The 18,295-nt window shown below is 44.4% G+C and overlaps 1 protein-coding gene across 1 annotated transcript in view; it reads right to left on the bottom strand.

The window, feature by feature from the left end:
* Nucleotides 1-17,696, bottom strand: part of FAM20C (FAM20C golgi associated secretory pathway kinase) — a 207,611-nt gene extending 189,915 nt beyond the window's left edge. Inside the window, exons 1-2 of the mRNA XM_073543096.1 lie at nt 16,007-17,696; nt 7,683-7,870 (exon numbers count right to left, since the gene is read on the bottom strand). Of these exons, the coding sequence (XP_073399197.1) occupies nt 7,683-7,870; nt 16,007-16,554 (736 nt within the window). The 5' untranslated portion in view covers nt 16,555-17,696. The remainder of the gene's footprint in view (nt 1-7,682; nt 7,871-16,006) is intronic.
* Nucleotides 17,697-18,295: the final 599 nt, after the last annotated feature.

Below are 18,295 nucleotides of genomic sequence, written 5' to 3'. Positions count from 1 at the left end.
ATGATGTGGGATATTAGGGGTAGTAGTCCGGTGGCTCTGGCTGACGGGATGATGTGGGATATTAGGGGTAGTAGTCCGGTGGCTCTGGCTGACGGGATGATGTGAGATATTATGGGTAGTAGTCCGGTGGCTCTGGCTGACGGGATGATGTGGGATATTAGGGGTAGTAGTCCGGTGGCTCTGGCTGACGGGATGATGTGGGATATTAGGGGTAGTAGTCCGGTGGCTCTGGCTGAAGGGATGATGTGAGATATTATGGGTAGTAGTCCGGTGGCTCTGGCTGACGGGATGATGTGGGATATTAGGGGTAGTAGTCCGGTAGCTCTGGCTGACGGGATGATGTGGGATATTAATGGTAGTAGTCCGGTGGCTCTGGCTGATGGGATGATGTGGGATATTAGTGGTAGTAGTCCGGTAGCTCTGGCTGACGGGATGATGTGGGATATTAGTGGTAGTAGTCCGGTGGCTCTGGCTGACGGGATGATGTGGGATATTAGTGGTAGTAGTCCGGTGGCTCTGGCTGACGGGATGATGTGAGATATTATGGGTAGTAGTCCGGTAGCTCTGGCTGACGGGATGATGTGGGATATTAGGGGTAGTAGTCTGGTGGCTCTGGCTGACGGGATGATGTGGGATATTAGGGGTAGTAGTCCGGTGGCTCTGGCTGACGGGATGATGTGGGATATTAGGGGTAGTAGTCTGGTGACTCTGGCTGACGGGATGATGTGGGATATTAGGGGTAGTAGTCTGGTGGCTCTGGCTGACGGGATGATGTGGGATATTAGGGGTAGTAGTCCGGTGGCTCTGGCTGACGGGATGATGTGGGATATTAGGGGTAGTAGTCCGGTGGCTCTGGCTGACGGGATGATGTGGGATATTAGGGGTAGTAGTCTGGTGACTCTGGCTGACGGGATGATGTGGGATATTAGGGGTAGTAGTCTGGTGGCTCTGGCTGACGGGATGATGTGGGATATTAGGGGTAGTAGTCCGGTGGCTCTGGCTGACGGGATGATGTGGGATATTAGGGGTAGTAGTCCGGTGGCTCTGGCTGATGGGATGATGTGGGATATTAGGGGTAGTAGTCCGGTGGCTCTGGCTGACGGGATGATGTGGGATATTAGGGGTAGTAGTCAGGTGGCTCTGGCTGACGGGATGATGTGGGATATTAGGGGTAGTAGTCCGGTGGCTCTGGCTGACGGGATGATGTGGGATATTAGGGGTAGTAGTCCGGTGGCTCTGACTCACGGGATGATGTGGGATATTAGGGGTAGTAGTCTGGTGACTCTGGCTGACGGGATGATGTGGGATATTAGGGGTAGTAGTCTGGTGGCTCTGGCTGACGGGATGATGTGGGATATTAGGGGTAGTAGTCCGGTGGCTCTGGCTGACGGGATGATGTGGGATATTAGGGGTAGTAGTCCGGTGGCTCTGGCTGATGGGATGATGTGGGATATTAGGGGTAGTAGTCCGGTGGCTCTGGCTGACGGGATGATGTGGGATATTAGGGGTAGTAGTCCGGTGGCTCTGGCTGATGGGATGATGTGGGATATTAGGGGTAGTAGTCCGGTGGCTCTGGCTGACGGGATGATGTGGGATATTAGGGGTAGTAGTCCGGTGGCTCTGGCTGACGGGATGATGTGGGATATTAGGGGTAGTAGTCCGGTGGCTCTGGCTGATGGGATGATGTGGGATATTAGGGGTAGTAGTCCGGTGGCTCTGGCTGACGGGATGATGTGGGATATTAGGGGTAGTAGTCCGGTGGCTCTGGCTGACGGGATGATGTGGGATATTAGGGGTAGTAGTCTGGTGGCTCTGGCTGACGGGATGATGTGGGATATTAGGGGTAGTAGTCCGGTGGCTCTGGCTGATGGGATGATGTGGGATATTAGGGGTAGTAGTCCGGTGGCTCTGGCTGACGGGATGATGTGGGATATTAGGGGTAGTAGTCCGGTGGCTCTGGCTGACGGGATGATGTGGGATATTAGGGGTAGTAGTCTGGTGGCTCTGGCTGACGGGATGATGTGGGATATTAGGGGTAGTAGTCCGGTGGCTCTGACTCACGGGATGATGTGGGATATGAGGGGTAGTAGTCCGGTGGCTCTGGCTGACGGGATGATGTGGGATATTAGGGGTAGTAGTCCGGTGGCTCTGGCTGACGGGATGATGTGGGATATTAGGGGTAGTAGTCTGGTGGCTCTGGCTGACGAGATGATGTGGGATATTAGGGGTAGTAGTCTGGTGGCTCTGGCTGACGGGATGATGTGGGATATTAGGGGTAGTAGTCCGGTGGCTCTGGCTGACGGGACGATGTGGGATATTATAGTGAATGTAGCTATGCAGAGTGGGCGGGGCTCTTCAGCTAGTACTGAATAAAATCTAGTTCTTCTTCATTTAACACATTCAGCTCTGCTGCATTTAACACATTCGGGTCTGCTGTATTTAACACATTCGGGTCTGCTGCATTTAACACCTTTGGCTCTGGTACGTTCTTTTTTTCCTCTCTCATCTATTACTGTACATGATTCTCCCAAGCTTTATAAGAGTGCAGCCTATAGAACAGTATTGTTTTTGGGCCCCAGCGAGCGGTGACTCATCCTGGAGTGACTCTTTTATGAACCTTCCCTTGGAAAGCAGCTGTTTGATATTAACATATTATTGAGCAAGATGTTTAATTCTGATACTGGAGAGGACGAGCAGATACCAGAGAGAGGAAGCCATGCGGTGACACGATAAGGACGCCGTTGACTGTCATCATTACTGTCTGCCGTTGTGATTCTTGGTGATAATGGAAATTTCCATTACCAAAGAATAGATCACACGCTACGCCCATAATACAACCGCTACAAGACAAAAGCTTCCCCTTAAAAAGTGATTAAATCAATGTAACCTCAGCATCGTTATGACCAGTAATAGGATGACAGATGTGAGGTAGATGTATAGCACTGCTGCGCTTATATATGTCGTACAAGTCGGAGGGACCATTTAAAGGGGTTTCTCGAATTTATCTGTACTTTAACAAATGTGTTGGAGACGTTATTTTGTGCCGCTCACGAATATATAAGTATTCCATGTTCTTCTCCTGAACATTTTAGTGCGTCCTTCATCACAGACTGCACAGCTCTACTGTTTCCAGCACTGCAGCTCATGGAGGATCACGTGACCAGACCCGCCCATCAGTTCCTCCAATAGAAAACAAGCTTCCTCCTGTGTTTTTCAATTGGAGGAAGCTGATAGGCAGGTCTGCTCACATGGTCCTCCGTCAGCGGTGCTGTGAAGTCTGTGCACTAACAAGTTCAGGAGAAGAACCTGTAAAGCCACGGTCACACATTCAGTATTTGGTCAGTATTTTACATCAGTAAAATCAAAACCAGGAATGGAAAAATCAGAGGAAAAGTATAATAGAAACACGTCACCACTTCTGTATTTATCACCCACTCCTGGTTTTGGCTTACAAATACTGAGGTAAAATGCTGACCAAATACTGACCGTGTGAACGTGGCCTAATATTTATGTATTACAAATAAATGTCCCCTAACACAGTCTTTTTTTGTAATACTTAGGGCTGATTCTTTATTATTTTAGAGCCTTTTTTGTCCACTTATTTTTGTGTTTTTCGACTGTTTTTTATTTGCGCCTTCTTCTTTTTTAATTTTTTTTAAAACCATTTTAGCTGTATTCACTTACTTTTGTTTATTTTAGATTCGCCATTATGGGCAGGATTTGGGGGTTTTCAGAGGTTTTAAGCTGATTCATCAATTGTGACTTTTTACAATTTTCTGTACAATTTTCTCCAGTTTCCTCTAGAAGTGATTTTATATACCGTACATACACCCGGATTTTTTTTTTTATTTTCTTTTTGTGCAAAATTTTGTGACGTTTTAGCAAAACGTGCAACTTTTTTTTTTGTGCTAACAAGAGAAGTCACAGAAAAGGATAAAGACGAACGCAAGGAGCATTTTTGATTATGTGCGGAATTCATAAAACACGTGCAGCATTCTTAGAACAGAAAAAAAAAAAGTCGATGAATATCCCAAGACGAAATAAAAGAAAAGTGACTTTAATCCTCTCCCCACTGAAAATGATGAATCAGGCCCTGGATATGTATTTTCCTGGTAAGTCCCTAAATGAGTCAATGGAAATTTTTATTCCAAGAGCATAGTGAGCTCTGAAAAAAAAACAGGAAAGAAAACCCCTAAAATGCTAGCGCATCACCCTTCCCCCCCATAAAATGTATTTGAAAATGCCCTGTAGATTTTAGAAAGGATTTATCACTTGCCACAACTATGGAAAACAGGAGTTTTCAATAAAAACATACACAATCTTTATTACTGTATACAGATATAAAACGGCATTGCAAAAAATAGACAATGTATAAAAATCGACACCAAAAAATCCGGAATATATAGCGCCAAACTGTCAGGTAAAGCCAAAAACCTCTCCCTGGATAGTACACTTCCCATGTCGAAGAGGGGGTTAAATCTCATTCATTACAAGTACAGAGTCCTATACCAGTAAACTGGGACTCGGCCAACCATATGACCTTACTGTATACCATATGTCTCATCCATGGTCACACAGGACCGTAATGATAAACCCCACATGCAGGAAGAAAGAGAGCGAGTGAATACTCACCTGATGGCACAGCGGCGCCTGCCCGGGACACCCCGACGCGCGTTTCGCTACTCTCAGGTAGCTTTCTCGAGGGGAAGTCTTGCTACAAATATGGCCAGTTCTGTACCTGATGTTAAGCCGCCGTTCTCCTGAATCCGGCGACGTTTTTCTTTTATTCCTGCGCCTCTCCGTTCCTGAGATATATAGGCTTTTCTTCCTTCTATATAAATCTAGTCTTTTTAGCCAACAGGGCGTGGTCCGCAAGAAGACGCCCATTTGGAAAAAAAGAGTAGAATTTTTCATAGAAAGAAGAATGGTCCATATCTCAGGAACGGAGAGGCGTAGGAATAAAAGAAAGACATCGCCGGATTCAGGAGAACGGCGGCATTTACACCAGGTGAAATAAAGGACACATATATGATAATGACATTTGTCAACATTTGGCTGCATGCAAAAAAAAATGCTCAAAAAAAAAACTAAAAAGTTGCAAAATATCCATTTTATAATCCAGTAAAGGAAGAAATTGGTAAATGCATCTATGTGCAGTCACACGGTGCTGAGGCTAGAAGCATATTAATGTGAGCGAGGTAAATATATACAAATAGGAAATTCTGCCTGCTGGGTAACGTCACCGCTAAATGCGGGGTTATTCATGAACGGTAAGAGTTAGACGGATCTGGAATACAAGTCAGCTTCCAAGATTTCACACTACGCAAGTCAATAAATGACAAGATTCACAGAGGAGGGAAATAAAGCCAGGTAGCGCTCAGCTGCCAGTAGGTACAAAGGGTGAATCTCAGTATAACCTTACACCAGGCATTCCAGAGCGGCAGCTACGACATGCATAGGCCTAGCCGGAGACTGAACATATTTCTGTAGAGAGATGATAAATAGCAGAATATGAGCAGATGACAACACCTGCCAGAGCGAGGAGTCTCTGCTATCAGCTCCTCAAAGAGGATTTAATCATAGAACAGCATGATGCAATAAACCATGGCAACACGACATATATCTCATCAGCGCGCAGAAAGTGAGACTAATGAAAGCATTTGCCTGATTGGATGCCGTTTACTCCAGGGAACTAATATCGTTGCCAACTAATTGTTAAAAAAAAGGTTTTCATTTGCCTGCAGCGCCTCTAAAGGGGAAATGAAGTATTACACCACTCAAAATCAATAGAGTGTCCTGTGTAATGTATCACAGATAGGTTGTGTCCTCCAAGGCGGCGGGTGCTCTACTCTCGCGAATAAAGATTTTGAATGGCGGACCCCCACCCCTTCCTCGGTATTAGCTCAGAAATCCATAATAATTTATATGAAAATGTATTTCTTCAACTAGGCCATTTTATTAAAACCCCTTTAGGAGAGGGTCTAAAGGCGTTTAGAGCCACTCAGGTCTAGTGAGCAGTGCCGACGAAGTGAGAACCACACGCATTACACCTGCTGATCACGCATGACTCTTGGCAGGTGTCATCGGTGCCGGTGCACTAGATAACGCCAGCCAATCCCTTTATGAAGAACCCGTCACCAAGTGAAAAGTGCCCAGTTTTGTTTCTCATGTTATTCCCACTGCTCCTCTGAGTATTACATTTTTTTTTGCTTTTATTCCAGAGATAGGGGATTTTTCCTGCTAATTTTTAAGGTCTTTATCTTGGGGCGTGGCTCACAGGATCCTCAGGGGCGTGTCTTAAGCCTATTCTGTATTATCACCCATGAGCCACACCCACTTAAGCAAAGACCATAAAAAGTACCACTAAATAAAAAGGTCCATATCTCTGGAACCGTATGACGGATTTGAAAAGAACAAAAAATATTATATTCAGGGGAGCGGAGGGAATAAAATAAGAGAAAAACTGGTGACAGATCAATTTTAAGGACATTTTTGTGGTTTTGCATTTCAAGACAGTTTTTTTTTTTGTTTTGTTCATTTAACAGTATGAGGGATTGCTTTTTTGTAGGATGAGGTTTACTTTCACATATAACTTATTGACTAGCTTATATTAATTCATTCTGTAGGGGAATGTAAGAATGTAAAAAAAAAAACATTCCGCCATTTTTTTATTCATATTTCAATTTACATAGTAGGCTGTCATCAATGTGGTGGCAGCGGGAGTCTCTTTTCTCGTACAACATAGATGCCTGAGCTGCTATTGATCATGGCATCTTGGAAGTTAAAGGCCAAGGGCGGACATATCATTGGTGTTGTGCCGTTCCTCCGTTATTCTTCACGGATATGTACGAATAAACAGACAATTGGGCACTACCATTCCCCTTATCAATACAGTCGTGGACAAAGGAACATCAAGATCTCTGAAGATTGACTTGCAACCTTGAGATTGTTGAACAATTTTGATTCTCAAGTCCTCAGACAGTTCTCTTCTCCTTTTTCTGCTCTCCATGCTTAGTGTGGCACACACAGACACCCATTGAGTCAACTTCTCCCCTTTTTAACTGGTTTCAGGTGTGATTTTCTTATTTCCCACGCCTGTTACTTGCCACAGGTGAGACTGAACGAGCATCATATGCTTGAAACAAGGTTGCTTACCCACAATTTTGGAAAGATGCCAACAATTTTTAAGTTTTCTGTGAACTTATGACCAATTTTTGCATCTTTTTTTTGTGCTGTTCCAATACACACAAAGGAAATAGACATGTGGATGACAAAACATGTGTAATTGCAATAGTTTTCTGGGAGAAATACTTCATTTCAAAGCTACCAACACTTTTGGCCATAACTGTAGTGTGCGTCCGCACATAGACTGACATCGTAATACTGAACAGTTTGTATGATATAAAGTGGGGATCTACAGCCAAATTATTCCAACCCCAATATTAATTCTTACATCAGATGTTACATTAACACCGTATCCAACATCTAATGGGTTCGAAGGAGTAATTGTTGACCTTATGATCCATATAGACAGGGCAAGAAAAAGAGATAGAGAGGTCGGCCTATGTCCTCGGTACCCTTCACCTTGGATGGTGACCATATCGGTAGAACCAGCAGACAATGACCAAAATGACCATTCGAAGCAAAAAAATGATATATGTAATAAAATATGACTCCCTTACCAACGCTGGTAACTTTCTGTCCGCTAAGATCCTGTAGTAAAGCTCCTATAGCCGGGTTCTGCCTGGAATATAACTCGTACCGATTGATTCCAATATGAAACTTTAGCCAGTTTGGATAGGAGTCTACGTGAGCTTCTCCAGTCGGCAAGAAATCTTCCTCTTCGTTTGCTTCATTCTCCACATTTTGCCTAAAAAAATGACAACCATTAAATTGAATCACGGAGGAACCTAGGCGATTCTAAAGACAAGGGTGGTCTTAGTAGACCTGCATGAAAGGTGGTGACTAGTGATGAGCGAGCGTGCTTGGGTGAGGTGTTATCTGAGGATGCTCGGGTGGTAATCGAGTGTCTGCGGCGTGCTCGAATAATATGTTCCGAGTCCCCGCGGCTGTTCGACAGCCACAACACATTCATACAATCCCTGCATGTGTTGTGGCTGCGAGACATGCAGTCGCGAGGACTCGAACATATTATCCGAGTACGCCGTAGACAGTCGGTTAGCACCCGAGCATGCTCATATAACACCTCGTTCATCACTAGTGGTGACACATCTGTCCTAGAGGAATTCACCAAGTTTAGAAAAAAGGGGCATTGATCATGTTGTCTATTGGCTGTAAATGGTATTGCAGCATTTATATAACTGCAATACCGGCTACAGCCAGTGATAAAGAGTGGCGCTGTTATTTGGGTTAAAAAGGATAATTTTATTTCTAAACAGCCCCTTTCGGTTCCATTTATTATTGTATTTACATTAGGGCATTAATTAATGCAGAACAAAGAAAAGTTAATGCAAAGTTAATTAATGTTAGTGAAAACTTTTTTTTTTTTGTCAATTTCTCATGAATCTTTGCATTTGGAAGAAACGATCCCTAAGCCTTCCACTCTCCATAGTAAGCTTCTGGACACTGCAGGAAGTCGTGTGGCAGCAGTCTAAAGTACCTTTACTATATCTCATTTATGCACCCGGAATCTAAAAATCCATGTTTCAGGAGTTTTTACTGATCTGCGAGTGCGGCTTCCAACTCCAGCAGGAAATGCCGACATTTAAGGAAACAAGGTGTGAAACAGACCATCGTGAGCTAGTTCTGGATTTGGAAGCATTGAATGCTCTGGAAAATCAGTAATACTAGAGCAAAGAGAGGAAGGAAAAAATGCTAGTAGGTAAGCCACCAGAGTAGCAGGGGTGTAATTACAGGAGGTCGCCCCTCTGCCGCATGGCAGAACAGCAGACCTGTACACCATGGGGCCTCTTACAGAAGTATTGCAGTTCAGTGCACCAGCGATCAAAGGATCGGTAAGATTATAGCTTGAACTCTATGGACTTGTGTTTTCTTTCAACCTTAAAACTATGAGACCAAAAATATGTTTCCATAAATAAAAAAATAACGTAATTCAATGTCACAAGAACATGTAAGTTTAGGAATAGAATTGGAGTATGTTAATTGGTTTTCCGGTCTTGGGTGAAAGTCTACAGCTTACAACGTGCACATGGCGCGCTGTCAGGATTCTTCAGTGTCACTGCCGAGATCGGGAGGACACGTGACCACAAGAAATGCATTTTGTATACACGCGGTCGCATGCCGACTAGACGTGCTAAGCCTCTTGAATTGAGCGAGTCTAGTCGGAATGTGGCACAGAAGTAGGCAGATCACTTAGTTTCGGTCACGTGTTCCGCCCGATCTCAGCAGTGACATCAGAGAATCTTGACAGCGTGTGGTGCACACACTGTAAGGATTCAAAGGTTACCAGTGAATCCTCTTGAATTGAGCGAGTCTAGTCGGAATTTGGCACAGAAGTAGGCAGATCACTTACTTTCAGTCACGTGTTCCACCCGATCTCAGCAGTGACATCAGAGAATCTTGACAGCGTGTGGTGCACACACTGTAAGGATTCAAAGGTTAGCAGTGAATCCTCTTGAATTGAGCGAGTCTAGTCGGAATGTGGCACAGAAGTAGGCAGATCACTTACTTTCGGTCACGTGTTCCGCCCGATCTCAGCAGTGACATCAGACAATCTTGTCCGCGTGTGGTGCACACACTGTAAGGATTCAAAGGTTACAAGTGAATCCTCTTGAATTGAGCGAGTCTAGTCAGGATGTGGCACAGAAGTAGGCAGATCACTTACTTTTGGTCAAGTGTTCAGCCCGATCTCAGCAGTGACATCAGAGAATCTTGACAGCGTGTGGTGCACACACTGTAAGGATTCAAAGGTCACCAGTGAATCCTTTTGAATTGAGTGAGTCTAGTCGGAATATGGCACAGAAGTAGGCAGAACACTTACTTTCGGTCACGTGTTCCGCCTGATCTCAGCAGTGACATCAGAGAATCTTGACAGCGTGTGGTGCACACACTGTAAGGATTCAAAGGTTAGCAGTGAATCCTTGCAGTGAATCTGCAGACTTTCATCACAAGACAACCACTTGAAAACCTATTTTTCATTTAGGCTTTTGGATGGAAAATCCGCAATGGGATACAGGTCTAGGTTGTGAACTTATCCTTAAAGTGATGATGAAGGAATCACTGTGGCTAAAATGGGGCCCACGAATGTCACAGAGAGGGGCTCACAATTAGGTAATAATACAGAGGAGAAAAACAATTCAACATAATGACGTCGCGCGATCTACCTATCAGAAGAGGCGTCGGTGATGCTGGCAGGTAGTAGGAGGTTCATAGGGCTCGGGTCTGGCGGCTACAGATTATCAACCTGGTGCTGGACTAAGGTCTCAGATTTTTTTTTTCCTCTCTTTTAAGGAAAGTGTAGAAGGGACCAGATGGCACCATGCCCCCTTCTTATCCCATAGTTAACGGGGAATGATAACAAGAGTCAACACCAGGATTATGATGAAGCTTGCTAGGTGTCATGCACATAAGTGGCACCTGACATACGTGTACAGTATCTGGTAAGTGGCCGGTGGACACCTCATCCGCAGCGCCTGTCATCTCTCAGTGCAACAATTTCATGGAACATTTAGAAATTATTTTGATAGAATACTCATATTTACAAATTTAGGAAATTTAGAGTTAAAGGAAATTAGCTTTTTATCGAAGAAGAGAGCGCCTAAAGAGCTCTTGATGATCCGACACATCCGGACATTCCAGGGACAGTCTATCGACTGCAATAAAAATGGTGTAATACTTCTTTGTACCTGCGGAGGCAGTGCAGGGAAATTATATACTTGCTGCAACTTTCTACCATAGATTACAGCTGACTTTTAAAGGTCTGAAAAGCAGGACTACCTGCTCTGGATTTTGTGTCTGGAAATCATAGGCTCTTTCAAAGTTATGTCCCCCTTTAATGTTTCCTCCTGCTTTTAGTTAGAAGTTCTTGTGTAGATTAAGGTTTCTCTTAAAAAGGTTTTTATGTGCATATAGGTTAAAAAAGAAAAAAAAGGAGAATCAGGAAATGTCTGGCAGCCAAAATTGCTTCCGACATTATTTCAACACTGTTGTATCTCTTTAAGGAACTATTTAACTCTTAAATGTACTGAAATCACCAGAAATTATGAGAATCTACATCCGTTCAAGTTTTGGTATAATTTTTTGAGAATAAGTTGATTGGGATCGTGTAATCATGATATGATCGATGGTATTCCAGTGCGAAGATCGATCCCGATCCAATGATCGAGTGTGATCGCAGCTGTTCCCATAATTACGAATTTCAATTTTTGGCTATAGGGGAAAATAAAAGTTCATCTTGTATGGTCTCGCTGACCTCAATGGGGGGCCGAGTTGGATACACAGTACGGGCTGTAAGTAATAATGAATGCATATAAGACTTGGCTTATATCTGCAGGTCAGTCATTAATTGATATATAAGTGGTTCTTTAATGAATTTTCATTAGTGTATATCCCTTTAAGAAAGATACATTGATGACTAGCTTTATACCTGACAACTACAGGTATTGAAAAATCAACACGACAACCATGCAATTCCAATTTATCCTGCAATTTTGGAACCCATAACACTGAATTTTGGGTTACAGATAGAGATGAGCGAATCAATTTGCAAGATGGCGGTCCAGCGGACACTTCAGTAGTCCATAGTCGAATCCTACGTGCTACGTTTTTCTGATTTGTAAGCCCGGCGTGATGTCATTGTTGGGGTGTGACGTCACATATGACATCATCACAGGCCTATGCTCGGGATGCCGGTACGTAGGAGTCGGTTTGCAGATCTGCTGGCTGATGGCCACGGACTGCTGACGTGACTGCTGGACCAGAGTCCGGCTAATTGACTCACTCATCTCTAGTTATAGGTTATTTTAACATTGCTTCTTTGGATTTCCAAAGTTTATTGCTTTTTTGGATTACAATGAAATGAATAATTAGTAACCTTCTTGCAAACCATTCGCCTTATGTAACGTTTCAAACAAGACCACAGAGATTAGGGCTTCCATAGAAAGAGGGGCCGCTTCTTGTGCTGGTTAACACTACTAAAGCCTTGGCTACCTGTGGCAGGAAGATGCAGTTCTCGTTTGCCCACAATCTGCAATTTCATGATATTAAGGCTAATCTTACACTAGTGCTTGACACCATTATGGGACCTACACAGGTTACCATCACCCATTAAAAAAGGGATACAAGTACACTTGAGCAAAAATTCACAGGACCCTGGGCTAGTGGCCATGCAAGGTAAGGTTTTAATACTAGAGACAGGCTAGCACTATATCTTTGGGTACACCTTGTTGTGGTGGGATAGGTAATCCTTGTCATGGTGGGATAGGTACACCTTGTTGCGATGAGATGGAAACACATTGTCTCAGTGGGATGGGTACACCTAGTTGTGGTGGGATAGGTACACCTAGTTGTGGTGGGATAGGTACACCTGGTCATGGTGGAATGGGTTTACCTTGTTGCGGTGAAATGAGAACACATTGTCTCAGTGGGATGGGTACACCTTGTTTTGGTGGGATGGGTACACCTTTTCAAGGTGGGATGGGTACACCTTGTTGTGGTTGGATGGGTACACCTTGTTGTTGTGGTGGCATAAGTACACCTTGTCATGGTGAGATGGGTACACCTTGTTGAGGTGGGATGGGTACACCTTTTCATGGTGAGATGGGTACACCTTGTCGTGGTGAGATGGGTACACCTTGTCGTGGTGAGATGGGTACACCTTGTCGTGGTAGGATGGGTACACCTTGTTGTGGTGGGATGGGTACACCTTGTTGTGGTGGGATGGGTACACCTTGTCGTGGTGGGGTTGGTACACCTTGTCATGGTGAGATGGGTACACCTTGTCGTGGTGGGATGTGTTCACCTTGTCATGGTGAGATGGGTAAACCTTGTCATGGTGGGATGGGTTCACCTTGTAGTGGTGAGATGGGTACACCTTGTCTCGGTGGGATGGGTACACCTTGTTGTGGTGGAATTTGTACACCTTGTCTCGGTGGGATGGCTTTATGCTTTTTTGATCAAATAGTGTTAACTAAGTACCCTATGTTATTACATGTAATATTAGCATTTACCGTACTTACTCTTACACATTGCACATATACCAACTTATGCTCCGGCTCATTTCTTTGGTTTTGCTATTGACCTGGTTGGTTTCGCCAGGTTGACCAAAGCACTGTAAAACCTTCCACTTCTTTCTGACTTTCCCGATGCCTCTTCTTATTGGTAGACCCATTGACGTCATTACACACAATTAATGACATGTCCCCAGGCCTACTAATCAGAAGAGGTGGCGGCACGTAGTTGGGAGGTTTACAGGACTCTTGTCTGATGTTGTGGCTGCTAAAATAGGGTCCTGCTAATCTTTTTTGCTCAAATCTAGCTAAAAATCATCTTATCTAGACATCTTTCTTTTTCCAGGAGCCTTTATATAGATATAACGGGCTAGAATTAACATGGAAGTGGTAACCACCAATAATATAATTTGGACGTTGGTGCGTCCCAATGCAGAATCTCCAAAAGGACCATCCAACTAATACAGGTAATATGCTTTAGTGTTGAGTAAAGGGACCTTTTGGGCCCCCCTAGTCTTGCAAGTCTTAGGCCTCTCCTAAACTGCAACTTCTGTACCTATTGCAGTTACACCCCTGGTTGCCACCACCATTACACCCATAGTTCTTTGGTTGCCCTATCTCCAAATTCCATGAATCTTTGGTTACTCCTAACACTTGGAGGACCTAAGGAGAGTGTGACCTGCACAGATTTCCACCGTCCATCAAACGAAGCGAGATGGAACCAGCCTCATCCGGGCCCCACTTTTCCAGGGGCCCCATGACATATCTACCCTGGGCTTTCTATTGGACATGATGGGAAAGATCTCTCTTTCACGGCTGCACCCAGAATAACGCGTGACTGAATTAACCTTCAGGGCATGGGAAGGTAAAAGCAATTAAGAGCTAACAGCTGAAATTTTATTTTCAATTACTATACATCTATAATCTAAAAGCCATTAGCAAAGCGGGAGGGAAAAAAAAGAAAAGGCTCTAGGAAAAGCGGCAGCTGCAAACATCGAATTAAAGGTCTCTATATGACAGGACAGAAATGGGTCCTAGCGTTAGATAAGAGGGACCTCATCAAACAAGAGCAGGACCAGGACGGTGCCATCTTCTAGTACCTGTCACGGCATAAATGGTTTATTGGATGTTCCGGATCTGCCCACGACTCTAATTAAGACTTTAGATCCCCCGATTATCTCGTCCTTGCATAGAAAAAAAAAAAAAAAAAGTACAATGCAGCTGCTCCAGACAAATACGGTGTCAGCTGGCTTGGAAGAGGGAGCTGTTGTTCTACTGACTGTTGCTTTGTGTGCCGGAATTGCTTCGCCTTTGGGTCACTTTAAGCCTGTGAAGGGTTAAACAATCCATCCTGCCAAGGGGTTAAAAAAAAAAAATTGCAAAATGTTGACCTATTATCAGTCTGTATTTACCTGGACTCTGCCATCGGGACAATAAAGGTTAAAGTTGACCGACGAGTTGCACAATGGGTCAGAGACTTGGTCGCGGAATCCGGTGGGTTCTATTGATCTGGCGTCGGTCCTGTTTCGGGGCTGCCCCGCACAATGACCTACTTACCTTTCCTGAATGAGACAGACACGATCCCGAAAGTGTGCGGGAAATTGTTAGATGTGACGGGAAGCGGTCCTAAAGGCTGGGGTCAGCGGCGGACACGACGTGTCGGGAGAAGTATCGATACGAGCCGTGTTTACGTTTAACAATGGGAGATACAGTCTGCGACGACATCAAAACAAAAGAATTCACCTGTGACTGCGGCGAGATCCCATCTCCTCAATGTTATACCTACAGGGGTGAGACATTTAAGGGGTGAGACATTTGGGGTGTATTTGGCACCTTTGTAGGGGCAATAAGTGGCCACCTGTTTTCCAGTAGGGGGAACTTACCAAGCATCTCCCCATATCTCAGCATCAAAAACCCTTTTTCTAAAAGGTATGGGGGGATGGGAGAGTATTTAGGGGTTAATTGAAGTCCAAACAGATAAACAGTCACCTCTGATGGATCCTTTTGGTTAAAAAAAAGAAAAATATCAGATCTGATAACAACTTCTGGGGTTAAGTGCGAAAATCTCCCCATATCTCAGCATCCACGCCCCTGGAGATAGGGAAGGTGGATGCCAGGGAGACCTGCAGTCAGAGCAGATTAGTTACTTATGATGTCTCCTAACAAAACAATGGGGAAGAATCACCAGATTGGAGGAAGGATATTTGCAAACATCTCCCCATATCTCAGCTCCCAACCCCTTTAAATGGGGAATATTGGGGATACCCATGGTCAGAGAAGGTGATTTGTGACTTAGGATGTTATCACTCAAACAAAACAATGGATCTTTGGGGTCAAATGACCAGAAGGAAAACATCTCCCCCTATCTCAGCTTCCACACCCCTGTAAGTAGGAACTTATGATCTTAAACAATGGCTCTTCTTGGTCCTAATTAGCTCACGTTACCGTGATAAAGCAAGTGGAGACCCTACTAAACATCTCCCCCTATCTCAGCTGCCAGCGCTCTAAGCAGGACCATTAGAACTAGTCACTAATTATGTCAAATTTTGGCACTTTAACCCTTACGTAGAGGAAAATCAACCTTGGCAAACATCTCCCTATATCTCAGCTTCCGGCCCCTTATTGGCATGGAATTGGGAAATTAAAATGACTTATTGCCTTCCAAACGGTGACCCCCTTGTTGGGACTTATTAACCCTTCCAAAGAAAAAACGGTCACCGGCATGACAATCCCTGACAAACATCACCCCATATCTCAGCTTCCAGGGAAAACTGCAGTCGCTTTCCGAATGATCTGGGTTTTAATAGAATCCTATGTTTTCCAATATATAATAAGTCCCCGTAGAGTTCGGTACTCACCATTCCTGGTTTTCCGCAGCTTTGGGGTTAAACCTGATGTCGCTGTTCACATTAAACAAGACGTCATCCTCCGTCAGGTCAGGGGGAGCGCTTTTATATAGGGGATGCTGGAACAGGGCGGCCAGGCGGGAGGACCCCAGTCCAGGTGGGGGCTTCTTTATACTTCCATCTTGGATTAACTGTTTATTGTTCAGGTCTTTGCCCGTCTCTCGTTGCTCCAGTTTTTTAAAAGAGTCATTTTTGTCCATAATTCCAGTGATTTTCTCCAGCGAGTGCGACGTGAGATTAGAGCCGGGGTCGCTGCTGAAGTCCTGCAGGATCCTCAGGGTGTGCTTATTGGGCCACCCCGATTCGGCGGCATTTTTGGGTCTCTGTTTCCCCCAGTCCTCATTGAGGTTGTGAGTACAGGAGCACCCTACCTCTCCATCGCTCCTGGTCGCCCTCTTCTCCAGCTTTGGTAGTAGATCTATCATAATATGCATCGTGCAAGCGATCAAGAACACCATCAATATCAACACCCTAAATTTACGAACCAAAATCATCTTCATCTTTCCTCTCTATTAAATTACAACTTTTTTTTTTTTTTTTTGCAATATTTTTTAGATAATTCTCTTCGCTATTTTTTTAATATTTTTTTTTGCGCAGTTTTTTTTTAGATTATTTTTTTCGCTATTTTTTATATTAGTTTTTTTCGCAATTTTTTATATTTTCTGTTAGATTATATTTTTCGCTATTTTGTATAGGATTTTTTTTCGCAATTTTTTTTATATTGTTTTTTCCGCTATTTTTTTTTTAGATTATATTTTTTCGCAAATTTTTTTTTTTTTACATTATTTTTCCCTTATTTTTTTCCGCCTTTTTTTTTTTAATATAATTTTTTCGCAATTTTTTTTATATTAATTTTTTTTTCGCAATTTTTTTTTATATTAATTTTTTTTCGCTATTTTTTTTTTCCCGCAATAAACTTATTAAAAAAAAAAAAAAAAGCCTTTTCACGGAAAAAGCCGGATTAGTCTCTAAGGACAATAATAATTTTCTAGATTAGCGGGTAATCTGTTCTAACCATATTAATAATAATCTAATATATAAATTAAAAAGTTTTTTTTTTTGCAACGCGCAAAATAAAAATGTCGAGAGTTTTCGGCACGGCGTTATTGCAATGGGATAGGGGCTTATTTTGGGGGGGGGATTTATGGATTTTTTTTTATAGGGATGCTTCGGAAGAGACGGCGGAATGTATAGGGAAAAGGCGAAGGAGGATATCAGGGAAGAAGCGTGGCTTCATGAGATGAATGGAACAATCCGGAATGTTTGGCTGGATGAGACGCCGCTCCGCTTCCCATCGTTGGCGACTTGACCCCTTGGCAGGACCATCCGGTTCTTCAGAACCATTTGCGTAAAGGGTTAAGTTCTAGTAAAAAAAAAAATTAAAAAAAAATTAAAAAAAACAAGCTCCAGATCCAGAACGATCGCCTCTTCAGGAAGCAGGATCCGGTCTGCTGTCACCAATCAGGTCTGTGGGAGCCTCCATCCAAGAAGCCTCTGCCGCCTGCGGACATCTCTGCAGCCCCGGCTGGAAGGATCGGACACAAAGGCGGCAGCGAGAGCCCGGACCGTGCGGCTGCCGGCGGCTCCCGAGCCCTCATCGGGTCATGTCAGCCTGAAAGCCGGGAGGAGGGATGGAGGTGAGCGGGAGCACGAGCGGCGGCGGCAGGTGCAGGCAGGAGCTGCGCTCAGCTGACGAGCGGTGCGGCCGGTGGAGCGGCGGGGACTGCAGCCCCAGCCTCCGGTGGGTGTGTTATATCGGCGGCCGCCCCGCGTCACACCGAGCAGATTGGCTACGGAGACGCCGGCACACTGAGAGAGGAGCGGGGCACGGACCCAAAGGGCACAGCGCTCTCCGATCAGGGGCTCTGGGGTTTATCTCTGTGCAGCTCAACTCAGGGCAGGAGAGGGCGTCAGAGAGTCAGAGGTCCGGGGGAGGAGGAAGAAGAGGGGGAGGAAGAGGAAGAAGAAGAGGAAGAGGAAGAAGAAGAGGAAGGAGAGGAGGAAGAAGAAGAGGAAGGAGAGGAGGAAGAAGAGGAGGAAGAAGAAGAAGAAGAGGAGGAAGAAGAGGAAGGAAGAAGAGGAAGAAGAGGAAGGAAGAAGAGGAGGAAGAAGAGGAAGAAGAAGAGGAAGGAGAGGAGGAAGAAGAGGAGGAAGAAGGAAGGAGAGGAAGAAGAGGAGGAAGGAGAGGAGGAGGAAGAAGAGGAGGAAGAAGAGGAGGAAGAAGAGGAAGGAGAGGAGGAC

The sequence above is a fragment of the Dendrobates tinctorius genome, unplaced genomic scaffold (assembly GCF_039654945.1).
Source record: "Dendrobates tinctorius isolate UK_male_01 unplaced genomic scaffold, ASM3965494v1 ptg000129l, whole genome shotgun sequence".
NCBI lineage: Eukaryota > Metazoa > Chordata > Amphibia > Anura > Dendrobatidae > Dendrobates > Dendrobates tinctorius.
Note: the sequence above shows the minus strand (reverse complement) of the source record. Positions and strands in the feature narration are given on the sequence as shown.